This window comes from Lagenorhynchus albirostris, chromosome 16, assembly GCF_949774975.1.
Source record: "Lagenorhynchus albirostris chromosome 16, mLagAlb1.1, whole genome shotgun sequence".
NCBI classification, from domain to species: Eukaryota; Metazoa; Chordata; class Mammalia; order Artiodactyla; family Delphinidae; genus Lagenorhynchus; species Lagenorhynchus albirostris.
In genome coordinates, this window is record NC_083110.1 from 5,204,403 (window position 1) to 5,228,934 (window position 24,532).

The 24,532-nt window shown below is 44.6% G+C and overlaps 1 protein-coding gene across 1 annotated transcript in view; it reads left to right on the plus strand.

Moving 5' to 3' along the window:
- The first annotated feature begins 4,256 nt into the window (after positions 1-4,256).
- The window catches only part of SLC35F3 (solute carrier family 35 member F3), a 288,618-nt gene continuing 268,342 nt past the window's right edge, over positions 4,257-24,532 (plus strand). Inside the window, exons 1-2 of the mRNA XM_060126076.1 lie at positions 4,257-4,309; positions 4,668-4,897. Coding sequence (XP_059982059.1) covers positions 4,257-4,309; positions 4,668-4,897 — 283 coding nt within the window. The remainder of the gene's footprint in view (positions 4,310-4,667; positions 4,898-24,532) is intronic.

Consider the following 24,532-nt stretch of genomic DNA (forward strand, 5'->3'; position numbering starts at 1 on the left):
TTTGTGTCTGTAAAAGCAAGGTGCAGGATTCTGAGTTCATGAAACTTCACCTCCTATGTATGTGAGTGGTTCTGAGCGTGCCTAGGGCCCATCCAGGGAATCGGTGGCCTGGAGAGCTCCATGCCCACACTCAGAGGTGATAATTCAGAATCAGCATTTTAAACAACATTCCTGAGTGATTCTGACATCACATGGTCCTCTGAGGATGCTCTAGAAACACCAGTTCATGGCAGTCCAAGACCAGCTTAAGATGAGATAGGTCAGGTACAAGGGAAAAAGAAGGGTTGTTTCAAGTCTCAGAAGAAGAGATTAAGAGGAAAGTCTTCAGGGACTTCCCTGGTGGTCCTGTGGTTAAGACTTCACCTTCCAATGCAGGGGGTGTGGGTTCCATCCCTGGTCGGGGAGCTAAGATCCCACATGCCTCGGGGCCGAAAAACCAAAACATAAAACATAAGCAATAGTGTAACAAATTCAATAAAGACTTTAAAAATACATGGTCCACATCAAAAAAATCTTTAAAAAAATAAAAAAAGAAGAAAGTCTTCACACACAAACACACAGGGTGTGGGGGGAGGGAGAGAGAAGTGTCTTGTTCCTAAGCCTCTCTCTCACACACACAGAAAGATTAAAAAATATATACAAAGATAGTAACTTTTAAAATTTATATACCTGATATTACTTGTTACTTTATTTTATAATGGCTTTGTTGCTTTGATGATCATAACAGTCATAAAAGTTAAAATGCATCCAGTAAATCAGTCTTTTAGAAGAATATTATGACACTGGAAAGCTGAAAAATACAATTTTTAATTCAATAGACTTTGTTTCTTAGAGCAATTTTGGGTTCACAGCAAAATTGAGAGGAAAGTAAAGAGAGGTCCCAAATTCCTGCCACCCCCATGTACACACACAGCCTCCCCACCAATGATCAACGCCCTGCGTTAGTGTGGTATGTTTCTTACAGTCAGGGAACCGACACTGACACATCATTATCAACCAAAGTCTATATTAGGGTTTACTCTTGGTTTTGTATAATCTATGGATTTTGACAAATGTCAAATGACATGTATCCACCATGATAGTATCATACAAAAGAGTTTCACTGCTCTAAAAATCCCCTGTGCTCACTGTTTCATTCCCCCGCAACCCTACTTATCCTTACACATGCCAGGAACCCCTGGCAACCGCTGATCTTTTAACTGTCTCCATAACTTTGCCTCTTCCACAATGCCATATAAGTGGAATCATATACTCTATAGCCTTTAAGATTGGCTCCTTTCACTTGGCAGCATACATTTAAGGTCCCCTCATGTCTTTTCATGACTTGATAGTTCATTAGTTTTTGTCACTGAATAATCTATCATTATACGGATGCAACATCCTTTATCCATTCACCTATTGAAGAACATATTGGCTGTTTCCGTATTTTGGCAATTATGAATAAAGCTTCTATAAATATTTGTGTGCAGGTTTTTGTGTGGCCTTAAGTTTTCAACTCAATGTAGATAAATACCAAGTTATGCCATCGGTGGATTATGTGGTAAAAATATATCTGGTTGTGTAAGAAACTGCAACTCTGTCTTCCAAAGTGACTGTACCGTTTTGCATTTCCACTGGCCATGAATGAGAGTTCCTGTGGCTCCACACCCTTGTCAGCATTTGATGTTGTCAGTGTTGTGTGACTGTATCCATTCTAGTAGGTGTGTAGTGGTATCTCACTCATTGTTTTAATTTGTAACCCCCTAAAGACATATGATGTTGAACATCATTTCACATGCTTTTTGATGGTCCCTATATCATCTTTGGTGATATATCTGTGTTATCTTGCCAATTTTTTAATTAGATTGTTCATTTTCTTATAGTTGAGTTCAAGAGTTCTTACTTTGTATATTAGCCCTTTATCAGAGATGTCTTTCACTCATATTTTCTGTCAGGCTGTGGCTTTTCATCTCATCATCTTGGCAGAAGTTTTTACTTTTAATGAAGTCCAACTTACTGATTTTTTCTACCATGGAACATACTTTTGGTCTTATATCTAAAAAGACATCACCAAATCCAAAGTTATCTAGATTTTCTCCTATGTTATATTCCAGAGTTTTCTGGTTTTGTGTTTTATATTTAGGCCTATGATCATTTTTTTGCAAATGGATGTCCAGTTTTTCCAGCACCATTTATTGAAAATACTATCCTTTCTCCATTGAATTGACTTTGCTCATTTGTCAAAGATCACATGACTATATTTGTATGACTATTTCTGGGCTCTCTATTCTGTTCCATTTACCTATTTGTTTATTCTTTCCCCAATACCACACTGTATTGTTTACTGTCACTTTATAGTAAGTCTTGAAGTCTAGTAGTGTCGGTCCTCCAACTTTGTTCTTCTCCTTCAATATTGTGTTGCCTATTCCGGGTCTTTTGCCTCTTCATATAAACTTTAGAATCACTTACTTGGTAGCCACAAAATAGCTTGCTGAGGTTTTGATTGGGATTACAATGAACCTATACATTAAGTTGGAAAAAACTACATCCTAAAAATATTGAGTCTTCCTACCAATGAATCTGAACTATCTCTCCATTTATCTAGTTCATCTCCGATTTCTTTCCTCAAAGTTTTGTAGTTTTCCTCATACAGATCTCGTATCTATTATGTTCTATTCATACCTGAATACTTCATTTTTGTGTGCTAATGTAGGTGGTATTACATTTTCTGTTTCAAATTACAGTGGCTTATTGCTGATGTATGGGAAGTTGACTGACTTTTGTACATTTACGTTGTATACTGCAAACTTGCTATGATTCATATCTGTTCCAGGTCAAGTTTGGGCCGATTCTTCGAGGTTTTCTACTTAGACGATCATGTCATCTGTGAACAAAGATAGTTTTATTTCTTTCTCCCCAGTAGATAAACTTTTAAATTTCCTTTTCTTATCTAATTGCATTAGCTAGGACTTGCAGTAGAATATTGAAAAGGAGTGGTGAGAGAGACATCCTTGCCTTGCTTCTGACCTAAGTAAGGAAGTTTCTAGTTTCTTTCCATTCAGTATGAATGTAGGTTTTTGTAGATGTCTTTTTATTAATATGAGGAAGTCCCCTCTATTCCTAGTTTGCTTAGACACAATATAATTTTAACATAAACAAGTACCCAAAATAGTGTGTACAGTTTGATCCTGATTTCGTGAAAAAGGTATTTTACATTGAAAAAAAAGAAAAAAAAAAGAGTGGAAGGACTACTTTGTGGACTACTTAATTCAAAGTAGTCATTTTTGGCTGGAAAATGGGTATTTTCTTCTTTATATATTTCTATATTTTCTAAATTCTCCCCAATGAACCTATATGTATTTTGTATAACAGAAAAATAACATTATGAAAAATGATTAAGTGTTCTAGAAAGAATGACTTGCAGACAGAAAAAAAAAATTAGAGGCCGAATAAAATGGAAATCTAAGAGAGAACTGATGTAGTGACCAGGTCAGCAACGAGAATGTAAGCTCTCTGAGGGCCAGGTGTGACCGAAGTACGCCCACAGCGCAATAAATCAAGTCACCCTGCGTCTCAGCTTTGACTATGAAATGCCGTTTATGTATTTGGCATTCTGAGCATGGTTTTGGAACCAGGTTTGGAACCAGGTTTCTGTATTTCCAGGTGGTTTTGCTCATTATTTTAGAATGTGGAGACAGAGGAGGAGAGAGAGAGAAACTGAACTGAACTACTGAACCAGGAACAGAATGATCTGATAGGTCCTAAGAGAGGGGAGGAGGAGCGCGCCCACAGCCCCAGGGTCGCGGGGCGGAGCGCGGGTGCCGCGTGCCGCACGCTGGCGGCGGGAAGGGGGCAGCAGCGCCCCCGCCTGGTTCCCGCGCTCGGGGGCCGGGCAAGTCCCGCCCGCCCAGGTGCCTCGAGAGCGCACTCCGCGGCCGGCGTTCTACCGGATTCGGCGGCTCCCGCGCCTGCCGTGTGCCGGGGCGGCGGCGGCGGCGGCGGCGGCGCAGGCGAGGGGCGTGGCGCCCACTGACCTGCGGCCGGCAGGCTGCAGCGAGCGCCGCGGACCGGCTGGAGCCGGGCTGAGCCGCCGCGCCGGCCTCCCGCCGCACACCGCGGGGGCGCTCGGGGACCGCCGCGCGGGCGCGCACGGGCGGCGCGGGGACCCTCGCCCGGCCTCGCGCCCACCTTCCCAGGGGCCGCGGCCGCGGGCAGCTAAGGCCCGCAGCCCCTCCGCCTCCAGTCTGGGAGCTCCCGGTCCCACTCTGCCATTGCCTATGGGGATCCGAGAGTTTCCCGGCGGCGCACCCGGGGGCAAAAGCATCGCCATGTGAGTAGCGCCCCGCGTGCGGGTGCGCGAGCGGGCGGCCGGGGGCTCTCGGCAGCCGGGACGCCGGGCGGTCTGGGGCTCGGGAGGGGGCGGCGCGCGCGGTGGAGCTGCTCGGGAAGTTTAGGGCATCCTCTCCCTTTCCACTCGTCCCAACCTGCTCTGCCCCGAAGCTCCCGGCGCCGGGCTCCGGAGACGGGACCCGACGCCCAGGGTGCGGAGGGAGCTGGGGTGCGGTGGGAGCGGGGAAGCGCCGGCCCTGCGGCCGCACCTGACCCTGACGGGACCAGGCTGCGCCCCTGCTCGCCCTCCGGTCTCACCGTCCTTCTCTCCCTCCCCGCCCACCTGCCCGCGGCCTCAGTGGTATGAGGAGGTCACCGGACGTCAGCCCCAGGAGACTGTCCGACATCAGCCCCCAGCTCCGGCAGCTCAAGTATTTGGTGGTGGACGAGGCGATTAAGGAGGATCTGAAATGGTCGCGCTCGGTGGAGGACCTCACCAGCGGGCCCGTGGGGCTCACGTCCATCGAGGAGCGGATCCTGCGCATCACCGGCTACTACGGCTACCAGCCCTGGGCGGCGAGCTACAAAAGTAAGACCCCCTCGCCTCATTTCCCCGGTCCGCCGGCGCATCTCCCCCTGCGGCTGGCCCGGCGGCCTCGGGGAGCGCGCGCAGCCCCGCGACCAGCCGCCCCGCTCCCACCCGCTGCCCTGACCGCAGACACCGACCCGGCTTGCACGTTTTAGGAAGAGGCCCGGAGACGGTTCTCCGGGACCTTTGGGAATATCTGATCCATTTTCTTAAATCCCCTCTCCTTCCCACAGACACCTCTCTGTCTTTATCCCCTTGCGCTTGAGATGTCACAATAAGGAGACAGATTGGGAACTCAGTGTATCCTGCACTGTGTGACTTCTCTGTGGGTACGAACGTGTCAGTCGCCCCGGGTCGGGGCTCAGCTGGCTTGGTTAGAGACGGCAGACTTAGCACGCCTGGATTTTAACTCTTCCCTGGGTCCCCTAGGCCCCGATGATGGAGGACGATTCTCGGGGCCTTCATTTTAGATGTCATTCACTCCCTTTGCCCCAGGTCTTTAGCTGTCCTCAGTGTGGAGGTTCTATATGGATCATTCTAGCTATTGGCATTTGGTCTCTGAGAGATAAACGGTCGGTGCCAGGTGGAACAGCTGAGACTTTTCTTTGCCAGTGGGCCCCAGCGGATGGCTCTGGCAATGCTGTGATCAGTTATACAGATATTACCTGTGTGACCAGGACTAATGTGGTGGACATTTCTTTCTCTCATTTTGGAAGGGAGAAGTTGGCTATAACAAATTCCAGAACCTATAACTGTAAACCACAATTCGGTGGCCTCACCACTGTCGTTTGACAAGCAGAAAGAGAGCCGTTTATCACCTCAGTCAGTCAAAGAATTGAGTATTGCTTCGTTCCATATGTAATCAAGACTAACAGCTTAATGATTTTGAGATATGGTTTCACCCTTCATGGCTTGAAATTGCAACATATTTTATTGGTCCTTAGGAACAAAAAATCAGGCTTTTGTAAATTAGTCATATTGAGTTCTAAAAATACGTCTCCCTTTAGTTTTTTCATAAAACCCTGGATTCCAAGCCGAAGGTCAGTGGTATGCTAGCAGTTAGCTGGTTACTTTTATTTGCAGGAAGAAACATTAGATTTTAGTGTTTTGTTTCATGCCCTTACTTGTTTTTAAAGGACGGTGGTGATTGCCTTTAACTCTGTATCAGCCTTTAAAAGGTTATCTGCCTCTCCTCTAATCTGCTTCTGCTGCTAAAATTGTAGCTGATAAATTGGCGTTGGATCCCGGAAGGGAGACAAGGGACCATGTTTTCTTTTCAGCTGAGAAACGTCAGGTATAGGATAAAAGAATGAAAACCCATTGGAAACCATTTCTCTTATAGATAGGGGTAGGACACTCAGTTTCTATTTACACTTTCTAAATTTCGTTTAGAAATGGTCTGTTTCTTATTTCTCTTCTTAGCTTTCTTAGTAAGAAATTAGAATTGTCTAAAGACAGTTGTACAAATTACAGCCTTCATAGAGTCGTCTGTTTAGCCCCTGGAATCATAAGGTTTATCATTGTATAATTCTGAATATTTGCAACTGGCCCCATGAGCTTTATAGAAATTTTCACCAAGGCTTGTGACTCTGCAGGGTTGGCGGGGAGCTTTCAGCAGTGATTGACTGTGTTTGCTACAAACACACTTTATAATTAAGGCAGGGGGAAGGCCTGGAAAATGAGTCCCTTGTACCACCAGTGGTATTCTTAAATACCCTCTCTCTGAGGCTTCATTGAAGGAATAAAGAGCAGTAGACAAGGGTACAGTGGTCATTGTAATCAGAAGAAAATCATCTCACTCCCCCCTCTATTCCTGTGAAGATTCTTCTTTATTCCAAGAGATTTCCTTTTTACTAAGATGCTTTAGGTGACACCTGACGTTTTGATGAATGAATTGGACTTTAAATTTAGAGAAGCTTATGTTTTATTAATGTAGCCAAAGATGTTTTAAGGTAGTACTTTGGCTGTTTGCTATTTCTACCCAAGTAGAAAAAAATAATAAAGAGGCTTATCTATCTGTTGGTATCAGTGAGTTATTTTGTTTGTCGGTTACTAATCACACTCAGCTAACTGGGAGAGATGATGATTATGAAATAAATATTCTTCTCAGGGTCTCCAGAGGAAGTTATGGGATGTTCCAAGCTTCATCCTTGACATCGTTGTGTCACCTTTGAGTCATCTTTCAAAGTGGCTTCTCTGTGTCCCCACTGAGGGAGTTGACAGTGAGAGTGTCTGGATTAGTTGAGAGTGTAAGTTAGCTGCCTTTGTAGCAGCAGAAAATATTTGAATGACCAAATACTCACTGTTATCCTCTTAAGTTTTAGACTTTGTTTGGGGTGGTGAAGATAAATGAGGTAATTGCAAACAGTGCAGAAATGATCTTTGTTTGGGATTCTCAGCCCAGTCAGTGAGTTGAACAGATTTTACTCTCGACAAGTGACTTCTTGTGAGGAATTGTTTTAAAAAATCCTAAAGACCCCTGGGTCTGAGAGGGTCGGTTTGTATGTAACATTCAACTGAGAATTAAGCTATTGGTACAAACAAGCAGGTGGGAGGGTTGAATTCCTCTTCTCAGTAGCCACAGTCTTCCGATTCCACATTACCTGTTTTTGAACCAAACCCCTGGGCAGTTTTCCTGCAGATTCCTTGGCTTCCCAGCTGCGAGTGTACCCAGAGCCCAGGAGGCACATGGTCCACAGTAGTTGCTCAGTTAATATTGGGTTTTTTAAAAAATAGATTAAAATTTTTTTTTTATTGTGGTAAAAATCCCATAACATAAAACATATTACTTTAACCATATTTAACTGTACGGTTCAGTGGCACTAAGTACATTCACATTGTTGTGCAACTCTCACCATCATTCATCTCCCAAATTTTTCACCTTCCTGAACTGAAACTCTGTTCCCATTAAACACTCCCTATTTCCCCTCCCCACCTCCACCCCCGGCCCCTGGCATCTACCAGTGTACCTTCCGAGTCTATGAATTTGACCGTTCTAGGTATCTCGTATAAGTGGAATCAAACAGTATTTGTCTGCACCTAATGTATATTGGAATTCATTTTTAAAGTTAACTTTAATAAATGTCCTGCAAACAGATTGTACCTTCTTTTTTTTCCTCCCCGCTGTGCTATAAGTTGGCCCTCATCAGCCATCTACTTATACATAGTAGTGTACGTACATCAATCCATCCTACCTGCCCCTACCCCCTTGGTGTCCATATGTTTCTTTCCTACGTCTGTGTGTCTATTTCTGCTTTGCAATTAGGTTCATCTGTACCATTTTTCTAAATTCCACATATATGCATTAATATATGATATTTGTTTTTCTCTTTCTGACTTAACTGCGCTCTGTATGAGAGTCTCTTGGTCTATCCACGTCTCTGCAAATAGCGAAGTTTTGTTCCTTTTTATGGCCGAGTGATATTCCATTGTATATATGTACGCCACATATTCTTTATCCATTTCTCTGTTGATGGACATTTAGGTTGCTTCCATGTCCTGGCTAGTTGCTCAGTTAATGTTTGTTGAATGAGTGAGTGGATGCGGCCTGAAACATCGACCTCTGGAAGAGGGAACCTTTGAAGGTACCTTCATAGTGATCTGTATTATTTAATTCTCTTTTTTGGCTGCTCTGCACGGTTTGCAGGATATTAGTTTCCCGACCAGGGATTGAACCCGGGCCCTCGGCAGTGAAAGCGTGGAGTCCTAACCACTGGACCACCAGGGAATTCCCTATTACTTAATTCTTTATGCAGACTTATGTTAGGTTGGAATTGCTTTGCCCTTTCCTTATTCTTCCATGGTAAGTGTCATCCTTGGCTTTCTGAACCATAGACTACACCAGAATCCTTTTTTTTTTGAATTGTCTAGTTTATTTAAATATAATGAATTACGTTGACTGATTTTCTAATATTAAATAATCTGGCGTGCCTACAGCAAACCCTTATGATGTTTTTGTGTGTGTTTTTTTTTAAATTGAAGTATAGTTGATTTACAATGTTGTGTTAGTTTCTGGTGTATAGTAAAGTGATTCAGTTATACATATATCCTTTTTCATATTCTTTTCCATTATGGTTTATTACAGGATATTGAATAGAGTTCCCTGTGCTATACAGTAGGACCTTGTTGTTTATCCATCTTACGTATAATAGTTTGCATCTGCTAATCCCAAACTCCCACTCCAATCCAACCCTCCCCCCTTCCCCTTCCTCCTTGGCAACCACAATAGGCCAGAATTCTCGATGGCAAGCTTTGAGTTAGCCCAGGGTTTCCTCACCTTCAGCGTTACTGACACTTTTTTTTTTTTTAACATCTTTATTGGAGTATAATTGCTTTACAATGGTGTGTTAGTTTCTGCTTTGTAACAAAGTGAATCAGTTATACATATACATATGTTCTCATATCTCTTCCCTCTTAAGTCTCCCTCCCTCCCACCCTCCCTATCCCACCCCTCCAGGCGGTCACAAAGCACCGAGCTGATCTCCCTGTGCTATGCGGCTGCTTCCCACTAGCTGTCTATTTTACGTTTGGTAGCGTATATATGTCCATGCCTCTCTCTCGCTTTGTCACAGCTCACCCTTCCCCCTCCCCATGTCCTCAAGTCCATTCTCTAGTAGGTCTGGGTCTTTATTCCTGTCTTACCCCTAGGTTCTTCATGAAATTTTTTTTTCTTAAATTCCATGTATATGTGTTAGCATACGGTATCCGCCTTTCTCTTCCCGACTTAAATCCTTTATTATGGGGAGAGGGGATCCTGAACGTGGGAGGGTGTTTAGCAGCATCCCTGGCCTCTAGTTCACACCACCCCACAAGTTGTGACAACCAAAAGTGTTTCCAAACAATGCCAGATGTCCCGTAGGAGTGATGAGAAGCCTTCATTTAGCCTCACCCCAAATTTCTGCTGCAAATGAACTGTCTTCCGTGGAGCAGTAGTGCTAACTGAGCAGGCCTGCCTTTGAATTCTGGGCCTTCTCTTCTCTTCCTTCTTCCTGAACCACTGATTGGGTTTCCAGGAGGGGCCAGGCTAGAATAAACAGCTTTCTGAAAGAGCCCGGTTGCTTGTGCAGCGAACATGATTCCACACCCACTCACTGTAGTGCTTCAGAACTGGAGAAGGTGCTTCAGAACTCAGAAGAGTTTGGAAAGCTTTTCTAGTGATTTCCTTTCCCCTCCCACCTGTGCCACAGAAGAAGAGAAATGACTGGCTGGAATCTCTTCTGCCTCCCCCTTCCTTTCTTATTCCTCTGGGATAGATCGCAGTTGGGGAGGAGATGGCTGTGGAGAGGAAGGGATGCTTGAAGTAGTGGGTCTTGGAGATCCCAGACACAGGTTCTTGTGCAGGATGAAAGGACATCTATATATGCTCCTTTATTTTCATTTATTCATTTAGCAAAGTTTTTGAGAACATTTATGATGCCCACGGCTGAGGTGTGCCCTTGTCGAGAAACAGAAATCCACAGACACATTGTTCACAGTTCACAGTTAGCAGGGATGCGTTACTTAGCAAAAGGTTTCCCTAAAGGACGTTTTCAAACAGTGAGCTCACAAACTTTTCTAGTAAAGAAACTTCCTAGGAATAGCTTTTGGAGCTATACACTTGACTCCTGAGTGGGCTTATTAGTACTTCATGGTGCTGGTATGTGCAAATACAAATGATTTTTTTTTTTTTTTAAATGCTGATGGGTTTCGTTTGTAAGTCACTTTTAGAGTAGACGGTAGGCTAATCCCAAATGGCCACCCCATCTCCGGCCTATCCCACCGGGCCTGCCATTGGCGAGTTGAATCAAGGTTAAGAGCCTGAGGATTACTGAGCAAAACCCAGTTTATTTCGGGGGAGGTTTCATAGTTCAAGCGGAGAAAACGGGAGGGCATTGAATAGCTCACCTAGTGACAAGGAAATCGCATGTTTCAGGATCCTCCAGGTTTCCAGTGTTAGGAAGGGTTTGTGAGGTGAGGGGGGGAGGTTTATGGAGCAGGACAATCTTTCTACTTCTGTGTGCCCTTTCAGACCAGACCATGAGTAGATGTTGCTTATGTGGTTTCCAGTGATAACTGAAACAGTGGCTCGTAGTATAATTGAATTCATGGTGAGCAACTTCTGTTTGATCCTCCCAAGATAGTAAAGGTCAGGTCAGCAATTCAAAAATGACCCACTTGGAAGAGCTGTATAATTTGGTTGTAAAAGTTTATTCTAGAATGGAATTCTTTTTCATAATCTTTTGCATTATGGTTTATTACAGGATATTGAATATAGTTCCCTGATATTGAATATAGTTTATTATAGGATATTGAATATAGTTTCTGTTACGGTTTATTATAGGATATTGAATATAGTAAGACCTTGTTGTTTATCCATCCTATATATAATAGTTTGCATCTTCTAATCCCAAACTCCCAATCCATCCCTCTTCCACCCCCTCTCCTCCTTGGCAACCACGAGTCTGTTCTCTATGTCTGTGAATCTGTTTCTGTTTCATAGATAAGTTCATTTGTGTCATATTTTAGGTTCCACATGTAAGTGATATCATATGATATTTGTCCCTTTCTGTCTGACTTACTCCACTTAGTATGATAATCTCTAGGTCCATCCATGTTGCTGCAAATGGCATTATAGATTGAAAAGATTTTAAAAGAAAAAAAGTTGGAGGGGGCGGGGGTAGGGTGGGGAGGGCATAGAGCATAACATTTTCTGATGTCTCAGAGCATCAGTTTTATTCATGAATATGAATCCGTGCTAACAATTTAGTAAATAGCTTTCTGAGATTTGAGAAGGTTACAATGCAGAACTCTTCTTTTTGAAGGGAGCACATTTCTCCCCAGTACACTCAGATCATTGACCGGGAGTTATAAGCCCTTTGCAAATGGTCCAGATTCTCACCTCCAGGAAAAGCCTAGTCTTCCTGGCTTTGGAAGAGGCTTGGGCAAAGAGATGTCTCACTGTTCTTCACAAGTCTATCCTGAGTGTCTACAAAGTGTCTAGTCTGAAATAAAACACTCCAGTGTTGAGTGTTTCTCCTTTTCTTAAGCAGCTGGAAAAAATCAGGTGAGTTGCATTAAAACAATGAATCCACATGTGTATGAGCCATTGAACTCTGTTAAGTGTTTCACTGAGCGTTGATAAGGATGCTGACTGAATCGTAGCCTCTCGTGAAGGAGGGGACCACTGCAGTTTTTTCTGTGTTGTCGGGAGAAGCAGAGGGAATAGAATCCACACGGGGAGCTCTCTTCACATCCCAGCAGTGTCTCTGCTGGCAAGTTACTCACCTCTGTGAGCCTCTGTTTTCTCATCTACAAAATGGGGGCGAATATAACTGCTTTTCAGGATGGTCATGAGGATGAAACGAAATAATGAATATCTAGCATCTAGCCCTTTGCCTGGCATCCATAAATGCGCCTTTATTTTCATATATTCACTTCACAAACTTTTTGAGCATGTACCAGAATATACAGATAAGTGATGGGAGACAAGACTTCTTTTTTTTTCTTTATTAAGTAGGAAATGTGGAGTAATCTGTTATTCATAAATTTCAGTATTTATAAGACATTCTAAAAAAGAAAAGCAAGAATAGAAAGACAAGAAGATTCTTAAAAATTTCTTAGCCTACTATTTAATAGGATTGAATCTTCTGAATCTGCAGGAAAACACAGAAGAAATTAATAATAAACTTCAGTCTGACATATTTTCTAATTCTATGCAAAAATGAGAAAAGTCTAAAATACCATTTGATACTGTGCATGAATTACTACAAGACAGTGTACAAATTATTTGTATTGGGAAACGGGTTCTTGCCTTCAAATCTTACAGACTGGAGGGAGAGGAAAGTGAAATAATATGGCTCTGGAGTGGTGAGTTTCAGGTCAGAAGCTGGAGGAGTAATAAACCACAGGAAATGGGTGGAGGGGAGGTTTGCTTTCAGGCAAAGGCACAGTATAAGCACAGCAATGTACACGAGCTGTTACTGGAAGGTCATCCAGCTTGACTGGAACATAGCGTCACAGAAATGTACAAGATGAAGTTGGACTGTGAATGGAAACTGACATTATGCTCTGGTCATTTGACGTGTGTCATCAGGAGGGCCATTAATGCAGAAATGCCACCTTACTCATCCAAGGCCCAGTCTGAGCGTCACTTCTCCCAGGGAGCCTCCCTGACCGCGTTGGATCCGGTGAGGTGTCCTTGTTTGGGCTCCCATGGTGCTGTCACTTCCCATACATATTGTCATGGCTAGTTTAATCGTGTGGCTGAAACCTACAGGTGGAAAGCTCTGCGAGGGCAGGGCTCTTTCCCATGTCGCCAGCCCCTCAGTGTGGTTCTTGGAACGTAGAACTGTGATGAGTCTATCCCCAGATCACAGAGTGTCCCTGGCACCTAAATCGATAAACATTTGTTAAATGTACTAACGGAAGGCCATTTACACGCACACAGAAACAGTTCCTAAGCATCTCCATTTCTGTGGGGGTCTTCCAGAATTATCCTGCATAGAACACTTCTGATTGCCTTTCTCAGTCAAGAAGTGGGACGCCCACTGCTTGGTCACCTAAAAACACTGACAAGCAATCTCACTGCTAGAGCTTAATTAGTCTCATGTCAGAGTGTTTTGCCTCATTCTGACAACCTCACTTTAAAAGCAGTTTGGGGGCTTCCCTGGTGGTGCAGTGGTTGAGAGTCCACCTGCCGATGTAGGGGACACAGGTTCGTGCCCCGGTCCGGGAAGATCCCACATGCCGCGGAGCGGCTGGGCCCGTGAGCCATGGCCGCTGAGCCTGCGCGTCCGGAGCCTGTGCTCCGCAACGGGAGAGGCCACAGCAGTGAGAGGCCCGCGTACCTCAAAAAAAAAAAAAAAAAAAAAAAGCAATTTGGAAGAAATGAACAGGGAAGAATAGAAAATGGATCAGTGGGATTTAAAAACGTGTTCTGTAGGCAAGGTTTAAATATTGGGGGAGAGAGAGGTGAATCAGGCAAACAGCGTGTCTTCATGAGAACAATTGGAGTGGACGCCTTCCCAGCTCACTGTAACCCCCTTAACTGCCCTGCACCGTGTCTTCAGGGTGTGCCCTTAGCATCACCTTCCTCTTGGACACCATAGATTAGATTGGGGTGGACCCTTGACCCACAGTCACTTGATCAATATCTCCCTCCTGGAATTTGAGATTAAAACCAGGAGATTGTGGTCTAGTTGGTGTGGTCTCTTAAGTGGAGGAGAAGCTATGAGGGAGCTAGCCTGGCTTTCGTGTGGAGGGAGAGGCAGAGAAAGCTGGTCCACGTAGAGGGAAGAATAGAGCAGGTGTGTAAGCAACCCAGAGAGGGCCTTGACGTTTTCCTGCACTCCACGCTGGGTACCGTTTCCCTCCAACGTCAAGATCTTGCTGTAGTGCCTCCTCCGAGCTCCAGGAGACACCACTGTTGCAAGGGAACAGTCCCTTCCTGTGAAGTGAGCGGAAGCTAAGTTTTGTCCCGTGCAACTGCAGACTCCTAGCTGAAGAAGGTTTCTGAGCCACTTCTGCTCAGGCCCACGTAGGACAGAACAAGGATGTACATGAACAAATAATTTTTCATTGGAAATGAGAAATCCCTTCCTGACTGCTGAGATAAAGAAGGTCCTGGAGCCTCCGTCACTGGAGAGCTGCAAAAAGATGTGGACACCCAGCACCCCAGGTGCATTGAGTATTTCCTTACCCTGTGTCAGGGAATTGAAGTCGATTTTTTTTTAATACATGATGTCTTTTGGTTCAATTCTTTGGTGAATGTGCATTGATCAGTAGCGTAATAGACCAGTTTTGTTTTCTTATCTCATTGCAAAGCCTAGAAAGGGACTGGGGCAATTAGGAATCTGGTCAGTTCTTTTGGTTAATGATGGTGACAAGCCCTTGAACAATTGCCTGGGACGTGGGCACATTTTTCTCTTATGCAGCTGGAGGTAGCCTTAATTTATGACAGCCTTCGAGATGGTAGGAAATAAATTGCTTCTCTCAGGTGATTTGCAGCCCCGAAGGCTGAAGGCTGTTACGGAGCCCTGCGACAGAGAGATATTCAGTGTAACCTCTCAGAACCGTTTTCCAGTTGTGATACGTGTTTTCTGTGACGTTCACGTTTGCTGCTTGTCAGTCTGCTGCACATCACCCATAGTACTTGACTAGATAAGAATTTCTTAGGAGAGTTATTTTTATCCTTTTTCATCATCGAGTTTGTACCATGTAGTGTTGTAAAAGCTTGCATATATCCTCAGAGTTTTATTCAGAAGGGCCAGAAGATGCTACTTAATGAATACCATCTTTCCTTCCTTCATTTTCTTTTTAGAAATTGTTTGCTCATTTTCAGTGAATGTATATGAAGATGTCCTGTCCTTAAAGAAAATATATAATTATGATCGTAGGTATGAAACAGTTCGGTTTTGTCTGTGCAGTGTTCGTCTCACGCCACGCATGTGTGAGAGTTTAAGAAACACTCTTTATCGACAAGTGCGTTATGCTGGCATTCGATACCGAGGAAGGACTTGAACTTCCCACCTCTATACCATTTTTTTAAGAGAAAGAATGAAATCGTTTGAAGACCATTTAAATGCCATAACCCAGAGCAGCAGATTTCAAGGGTTTATCCAAACTCTTTCCTTTGAAGTCAGCATTTGGTTTTATTAAATCTTTAACGTGAACATTTTTGGTAGGTGTATCTGATTTTATGCTGTGGGTGTGTTTTCAGTTCCATGTCAGTGAAATTTACGTAATTCGAATTTATTCTAAAAACACTAGGAAAACTAGTAGTGGTGCATGCGTCATTGTGTTTGTTCTGTCTGTAACCTGCATGTGTCTTGTGTTTCTCTCAGAATACATGGAAGAGTTTCAGTGTGGTGGCTGGAAGGTGGAGAGAGGAACACCTTCAGACCAGACCCCAGTGCCACAATGCTCCCTCTTGAGGAGCCTGTAGGCCAGGCAGGGGCTTCAGAAAACACTGTATGAAGTTTCAAACACTACTCATGGAAGGGTTCATTGGCCAGTGGTTTGGAAACAGATCAAACAATGGAACCTGCTGTGAGTGCATATTCGTTGATCCATTCATCTACCCATCCATCCCTCCAATCACTTACTCGCTCACTCATTCATTCAGACGTCAAATAGTTCACTGCTTCTAATAGGCAGTAAATATTTTCACTGCTAAGATAAACATACATTACATATATGGCGTATTTCCTAGAAAATCACAGAGCAGGGAGACAAGACAGACATCTCCTCCTCCATGAAGTCCCATACTTTCCTTGTTTTGGGGCCATCTCACAGGTGGATTACATGTTTCTTTTTGGTGCCTCCCCAGCTAAACATCTTGGGGTATTTTGGGTGCACATTGAGCAGCCTTACACTAAACTCTATTATATACATATTATTGCGTAATATTTTATGACAGGCACCGTGAACAGCTAGTTAGCGTCAGGATAGGGTCTGAGCCTCAGGGAAGTTGTTTTTCTCTCCCTTTGGAAACTTGAGTTCTGCTGTTGTAGTGAGAGTTCTAATTTGTTCTTTTGTTTTAGCCCAGGCATGAAACATTTTTTCTTTTTCGTGTAATCATGCAACAACAAAGATTTTGGACTGAGTTGATGAGATTAAGCTACTAAGCCCACACGTTGTTTTTTCCCTAATGTTTTCTGCTGCAGGCATTCCGTTTCTTTCCAGCTCTGAACAAAGCTAGCCTGAGACCTGAGACGTTTTTCTTCCTCTCACTAGGGTCCTAACAGAAATAGCAGTAGACTGGATTTCAAGGGAGTGGGGATTTACTTCCAGCTCTGCGTGTTCTATCCCGTGTTGCTGCCTGTTCTGCTTATATGCTGTTGCTCCCGTTCCTTTAAGAGAAGATCCCCACGTCCGTAGAAATACTCCTTTAAAGCTATTCTCTTGGTTGTTCAGCTTAAGAGTCATAACACTGTCCAGTTCTTCTAGATGTGAAGGGAGTGATATTTCTAAGAGGCATCTCTACTTTTCTCTGTTAATAAAAAATCGAAACGGGGCTTCCCTGGTGGCGCAGTGGTTGGGAGTCCGCCTGCCGATGCAGGGGACGCGGGTTCGTGCCCCGGTCTGGGAGGATCCCACATGCCGCGGAGTGGCTGGGCCCGTGAGCCATGGCCGCTGAGCCTGCGCGTCCGGAGCCTGTGCTCCGCAACAGGAGAGGCCACAGGAGTGAGAGGCCCGCGTACAGCAAAAAAAAAAAAAAAAAAAATCAAAACGTCCTGATTTACGTGCCTGTTACTTTGAATATAGATATATGTATATATGTATTTTATTGAAATATAGTTGATTTACAATGTTGTGATAGTTTCAGGTGTCCAGCAAAGTGATTCAATCATATATATAATATACATATATATTTTTTGTTTTGTTTTGTTTTCAGATTCTTTTCCCTTATAGGCTATTACAAAACATTGAGTATAGTTCTATGTGCTATACAGTAGGTCCTTGTCAGCTATCTGTTTTATACATAGTAGTGTGTTTATGTCAATTCCAAATTCCTAATCTGTCCCCTGATCCAATCGTAAGTTTGTCCTCTGTGTCTGTGGGTCTGTCTATTCTGTATACAAGTTCATCTGCATCATTTTTTTTTTTAGATTCCACATATAAGTGACATCATATGATATTTGTCTTTCTCTATCTGGCTTCACTCAGTATGATAATCTCTAGGTCCATCCACTTTGCTGCAAATGGCATGATTTCATTCCTTTTTATGGCTGAGTAGTATTCCGTTGTATAAATATACCACATCTTCTTTATCCATTCATCTGTCGATGAACTAAATTTAGGTTGCTTCCATGTCCTGGCTATTGTGAATGGTCTGCAGTGAATGTTGGGGTGCATGTATCTTTTCGAATTATGGCTTTCTCCAGGTATATGCCCAGGAGTGGGATGGCTGGATCATATGGTAGCTCTGTTTTCAGTTTCTTAAGGAACCTCCATGCTGTTCTCCATAGCGGCTACACCAACTTACATTCCCACCAACGGTGTATGAGGGTTCCTTTTTCTCCACACCGTCTCCAGCACTCATTATCTGTAGACTTTTTGATGATGGCTCTTCTGGCTGGTGCTAGGTGATCCTGGAACCACTTCCCCATGTGTGGATGAGTCTAAGACTCAGGGATGAGTTTGTGCTAAAATATAGGATGAGGTTGAGTTGTTGGAGGACAGTGTCTAGCTCCCTCCTCCTTTCCTGTCTTGCTCGCCTCCTTCCTAGGCCCCCACCTTCTCTTTGAACTGCGCACATGGAAGTCGGAGCGTGGAGAGGAGGCTGTGCGTCTTTGGAACTGATGCTTCCTAATGGTCAGCAAGTGACCAAAAGTCCCTCGAATCAGTACCTAGGGACCTGGATTTCTCTACTGTTTTCTGTTGCTGTGGCTTCTGTAGGGGAGGGAGGTGGCTTAGTCAGCCGGGGTCCCTTGGCCACCTTGCCCTTGATGAAAGGCCAGGAGGTGACAAGATAATAGTTATCTTCTAGTGGCTTCCATCTCTGGTCCCAAGGCCTCAGCAGCATACTGAGACTGCCTCATTTTCTGTGTAGAGGTGTTTGTGTTGCTTTGGGGGAAACAGAATAAAGAGAAAACACACTGTTGTTTTCCTTTACAGTTTACTCTCTGAATAGTACCTCACTTCTGACATTTCTGGTCACCAAATGTGTGGTAGTTTTTCCCATACCAGACAATTCTGTGACACCAGCTGGGTGTGCTACAATTTAACTCATTTCTGACACTGTCTATCTGGAGATGGCATCAGATCCCACAGGCTAAGGGCTCTGTCCCACAAGACTGCCCCTCACTTCAGATGCCAATCACTAGTAGAGATTCCTACAGTCCCCTCCTTGGGTTCATTTAAGTTGCTAAAGTGGCTCACAGAACTCAGGAAAACAATTTACTTACTAGATCATCTGTTTATCATGAAAGGATATAACTTAAGAACAGCCCAGAGGAAAGATGCGTAGAGCAAGGGATGTGGGAAGGGGCACAGAGCTTCCATGCCCGCTCTGGGTGCACCACCCTCCCAGCATCTCCACATGCTATGTCCGTCAGTCTGGAACTTTCCAAACTCCCTCCTCTCGGGTTATTTTGGAAGCCCCATTACCTAGGTGTGACTGATTAAATCATTGGCCAGTGGTGGTTGATTCACCCTCCAGTCCCTCTCCTCTCCTGGAGATGGGGGTAGGTGGGACAGAAAGTAAGAACCCTCTAATGAATTGGTTCCCCTGGCAACCAGCCGCCATCCTTAGGGGCTTTCCAAAAGTCACTTCATTAACATAAACTCAGGTGTGATTGAAAGAGGCTTGCTGTGAATAACAAAAACATGTTTCCTGTTTTTATCACTTAGGAAATTCCAAGGGGTTTAGGAGCTCAGTGCCAGAAATGGGGATGAAAACCAAATAAATATTTTTTACTATAAATCACAATATCACCCATAGGTATGAAAGACATTTTGGAGGCAATTGGAGGAAATTTGAATGCCTACAGTTTATTAAATTATTTTATGGAATATTGTTATTTTTCTTGGGCTTAATAATATTAGCGTGGTCACATAGGAGGATGTCCTTATTCCTAAGAGATACTGAAGTATTTAGGGATAGAGTGTTGTTATGTTTGTCATGTACTTTAAGTAGTTCAACAAAATCAATTATAGATCGTTAGTTAGATTGAATGACAGATGAACAGAATGTGGCGAAATTGTAATTTTTGGTGAATCTGAATAATAGATATATGTGTGTTCATTGGACTGTTTTCTCAGCCTTTCGGTAAATGTGAACATTTTTGAAATAAAAATGTCGTTGTTTCAGCCAATGGCATAGCATAGCCCAGGCCTTAAAGGGTTAGAGTTATTGTAACTGAGACCCTACCTTACGGGGCCTCCCCAGGACAGACCCTTCCCCCATATCCTCTGCTGTAGCTCCTCTCTGAAGCACCCAAATAATACTACCTCATGCATATTTCGTGAGTAGTTCTACAGATGCTAAAACCACCACCAAATGGAAGAAATTCACTACTCAATGATCAGGAGCCCCCAGACCTACTGGTACCTAAAGACCCCTGTGACACCGCCCTGTTACCTCACCATCAGCCAATCAGAGAATTGTGCACAAGCTCATCACATACCCTGCAACCCCCCATTCCTTCACCTGGCCTTTAAAAATGCTTTGCTGAAACCCTTTGGGGAGTTTGGGGCTTTTGGGGCATGAGCCGTCCGTTCTCCTTGCTCGGCCCTGCTACAGGCCTTTCTCTGCTCCAAACTCTGACGTTTCGGTTTTTTTAGCCTTGCTGTGCATTGGGTACAGGGACTTGTAACATTATTATATCAGAATTTATCCAAAAAGCAGGGAGGATTGTGTGCACTCTGACATGTTGTCTCAGGGAAGGTGGAGGTTCTACACTTCCCAGGCAGTGCTGTCACTGGTTCCCTCCAGCATTTCAGTGCTTGTGCGGTCTTCAGGCAGGACTGAACCCAAGTGTTATGGTCTGAGTGTTTTTGTCCCCAGAAAATGTGCATGTTGAAGTCCTAACCCCCAGTGTGATGGAATAAGGAGGTGGGCCTTTGGGAGGTGATTAGGTCATGAGGTGGTGCCTTCATGAATAGGGTTAGTACCCTTCTAAGAAGAGTGCAGAGAGCTAGGTCACTCTCTTTCTACCATGTGAGGACACAATGAGAAGATGGCCATCTACAGCCCGGAAGAGGGCTTTCACCAGAACCCAACTGTGCTGGCATCCTCATGTCAGACTTCCAGCCTCCAGAACTGTGGGAAATGAATTTCTGCCGCTCAGTCTGTGGCACCTGTGATAGCAGCCCAAACCGACCAAGACCCTCAGGGGCATCTGCCTTGGTCCCCATCCCCCACCTCTGGCCACGTCACTGTCCCCCAAACATGCTCTTCAGCGGGATGTGTTTGTGGCATAGATCGTTTTCATCAATGTATACCTGTCCCCAAGCTCATCCATTTGTATACGTGAAATATGTATGGCTTTTTGTATGTTAATCATACCTCAATATAAAGTGTGTTTTTTTTAACCTTTAATTTAATTTTTAAATTTTTTTGGCTGCACTGGGTCTTCATGCTGTGTGCGGGCTTTCTCTAGTTGTGGTGAGTGGGGGCTACTCTTCGTTGAGGTGCTCGGGCTTCTCCTTGGGGTGGCTTATCTTGTTGCAGAGCACGGGCTCTAGGCACGCGGGCTCAGTAGTTGTGGTGCACGGGCTTAGTTGCTTTGCGGCATGTGGGATCTTCCCGGACCAGGGATTGAACCCATGTCCCCTGCATTGGCAGGCGGATTCTTAATCACTGCACCACCAGAGAAGTCCTGCGCTCTTGTTTCTTGACTCTTCCGCCCTTGTCTCTGCATCCCCTCTCTTCCCTGATTAGCAACTGTTTGAACCTGCTCCTTGGAACTCAGAGAAGGTCGTAGAGGTGGAATGAAGCCTATTTCCTGTAATCAAGAAATGGGGGACACAGAAAGGCTTTTGTGCCCAGGAGCCCCCCAGGGTTCTGTTAGGTTTCAACCACTCAGGGATCATATTACTTCTGCCTCAAGGTGAATGCATGAGAATTAAAGGCATTATTATAAGTTATGGGGGGGTTCCCTTGTTAAAAAAGGGAAGATCTTCTCCTTAAGAATAAGAAAAAGGGAGACTCTTTTGGAATCCTCAATGGAACAGAGAAAGCAGAAATGCTAAAGTGTATTAAGGCCAAGGCTCCTTGAGCTGGGGGTGGGAGAGATTGGTTTCAGAATCAAGTCTGCTTGCGAGGTTGCAGGAAGAGTATTGAGCGGGAGGCAAGAGTGGGGTTTGAATTTCAAACAGTTTTTATGAGAAGAAGCCTGTGTGAAGGTGCTAAGCTGAGGGAGGAGAGGTGACAGGTACCTTATAGAGCTGCTGTGGACATCTTTGTGGTTGTGTTAGAAGAGTATTGGCACCCATTTCTTTTGGATATATATCCAAGAGGGGAATCCCAGGGTTGTAGTGTCATGGCAGACAAACTTGAAGGTGTTCTGCATTGATGCCCGCTTCTGATGTTCAACCCTTGAGTAATCCCTCTTTCTGAGTGTGGGTGGGACCTGTGACTTGGTTCTAACCAATAGAATATGACAGGTGATGGGATATCCCTTCTGTGATTGTGTTGTGTTACGTGAGATTCCATTTTGCCAGCAAACTTGCTTTAGATCTTCTCTCTCCAGCCTTGATGAAAGGATTGGCCATATTGGGAGGCCTGTGTGACAAAGAACTGCAGGTGACCTTTAATACCTGAGGATGGCCTCTGGCTGGCAAAACGGAAGCTCTCAGCCTTACAGCCACAAGGAGCTGAAGGCTGCCCTGCAGCCATACGAGTGGAAAAGCAAATCCTTCCCTAGCTGAGCCTTGAGGTGAGAACCAGTCCTGGACCAAATCTTTGATTAATTATGTTGAACACTCAACCATGGTAGATTCAGCATTTGCATTTCAGAGCTTGGCAGATAAGAGAAAATGCAGTTCCAGTTTCTAACGCAGCTCTTAAAGAAAATGAGGATTTCCTTTTGGGCCACAGGAGTACCCAGGCCTGGGGTCACACTTCTTAGGGAGCAGAATAGGTGACCAGGAGACTTAACGTGGCTTTCACTGCATTGTTTCCGTAAGACAGTTTTTAGGGCTTTGAATAAATTCCTTGCAGCCTTTGTGATGAGCAGCTCTGCGGAGATGGTGCCGACAGATTAAATCTGGTGGGGAGCTCTTCTTGGGGGTGAGAGAGGAAATAGAAGTGGAGAAAATTTGAGAGGTTGTTGAGAGGCCCAGCTCTGGGGAGTCGCCCCTTTAAGAGCAATTGATAAGGGAAGCTCCTGCCCCCCAGACAGAAAGTGCTTTATTCTACCACTGCCAGTTTCTCCTATACGCAGTCGTCCCTGGGAGCAGCTGATCAGGTGTCAGAGGGGGAAGGACCCAGCTGTCCTTGGTCTCCATCCCCCTCTGCCAGGGCAGCAAGAGTTTCCTTTGACTTCTGGCGGGAAAGTGAGGTATGATTGGCTTTTTGATTTTTTTTTTCTCTTCTCGCTGCAAAGAGGTGTTATAATTTCCCACCCGGCCAGCTGTGGAAGCCAGAAGTCTGGGACAAGGACCGTTGAACAACCCACTCATAGAACCCTCGTACTTTTAGGTGGTTCTCTGAGTACCTTTGAAGTTGGTAAGCTTTGCAACAGAGGATTATCCCAACACATACTGTATGATTCCATCTATATAAAGTTCAAAAGCCGGCACAGCTGCTCTGTGGTGAGGAAGTTTGGAAGAGTGGTTACACTTAGGGTTTATGGGCTGGGAAGGGGCGTTAGGGAGCCTTCTTTCTGGTGTGGTGCAAATACCCCATGTGGGAATCTGGGTGGCAGGGTATATGTGTGTAAAAGGGTCTATGGGTGTAAAAGTGTATCACGTGCTTCGCTGTTTGTGTTATAACACCGTAAACATCTCTTTTAAAAAGGGGGTCACTGGGGGGAGGGGACTAGTCTCTATGGAGACGTTGGTGCCTGGATGGGTCAGGTTGTTTATGGAGGATGGTGACCGTTGAGGACCTCTGGAAATCAGAACCGGAAATTACAACTCTGGCTCTGCTGTTGTCATTGTCATGGCTCCACTGAAATCCTGAATAGCAGGGTCATTCTAAAACATAGTCCCACCTGTCTTGGACATCTAGATGTTTGTAAATAGAAGCAGGTCTCATTTTTCCCTTCTTAAAGGAAGGCCACTCTTCTTCTCTTTTTTGCAAAGTCAACTCACAGATTTAGATACTGCTTTAGTGCGGTGAAAGTTCTGAAGAAGCGTGTGCCTAAGGAAAACCATAGGTTTTGGCTCTTTTTTTTTTTCTGTACGCGGGCCTCTCACTGCTGTGGCCTCTCCCGTTGCGGAGCACAGGCTCCGGACGCGCAGGCTCAGCGGCCATGGCTCACGGGCCCAGCCGCTCCGCGGCATGTGGGATCTTCCTGGACCGGGGCACGAACCCATGTCCCCTGCATCGGCAGGCGGACTCTCAACCACTGCGCCACCAGGGAAGCCCTGGCTCTTTAAGTAATGGCGAGGCCATAGTAAAAATAATTGGGACTTTGGATATGACCCTTTGTGCCGTACCTCACCATCATTTTACTACTTACTAGTTTTCCCCGAGGAGATGACAGAGGTTGGTGAAGCACAAATTGCTTCACTTAAGAGTTTTATCCATGTTAATTGCAAATTGTTTATAGAAGAAGCAGCTAAAGCTAAGGGTTGAGGGCTTTTCTTTGTTTAAATTTCTGTGCTTCAATTAACTCCAGCCAACTTACTGTTGGCTATAATTTTGGATACCATTTTCTCTGTGAAGTCTGGTCTTCAGAAAATTGCACACGCAAAGCGGAAGTTTGCAAAATGTAGTCTAAACGCCTGTTATCGAAAGAATCAGGTCCTGTTGCTCACCGCTTACAAAATTAATACTCACAGAAAGGAAAAGTGCCTTGAATCGGAATGTCGGCAATCTGGGGAGGTGGTGGACTCGGTGTCCCCCCAAAACTACCTCCCAAGATTCTGCTCGGCCATGAAAGCTTTTAAAGGGAAACAGGGAGGTCATCTCAGTGGATCATTGAGAATAGGGGGTCAGAGTCGTCGCCATACCCCACTGCGTGCAGGCGTGTGTGCAGGCTTGTT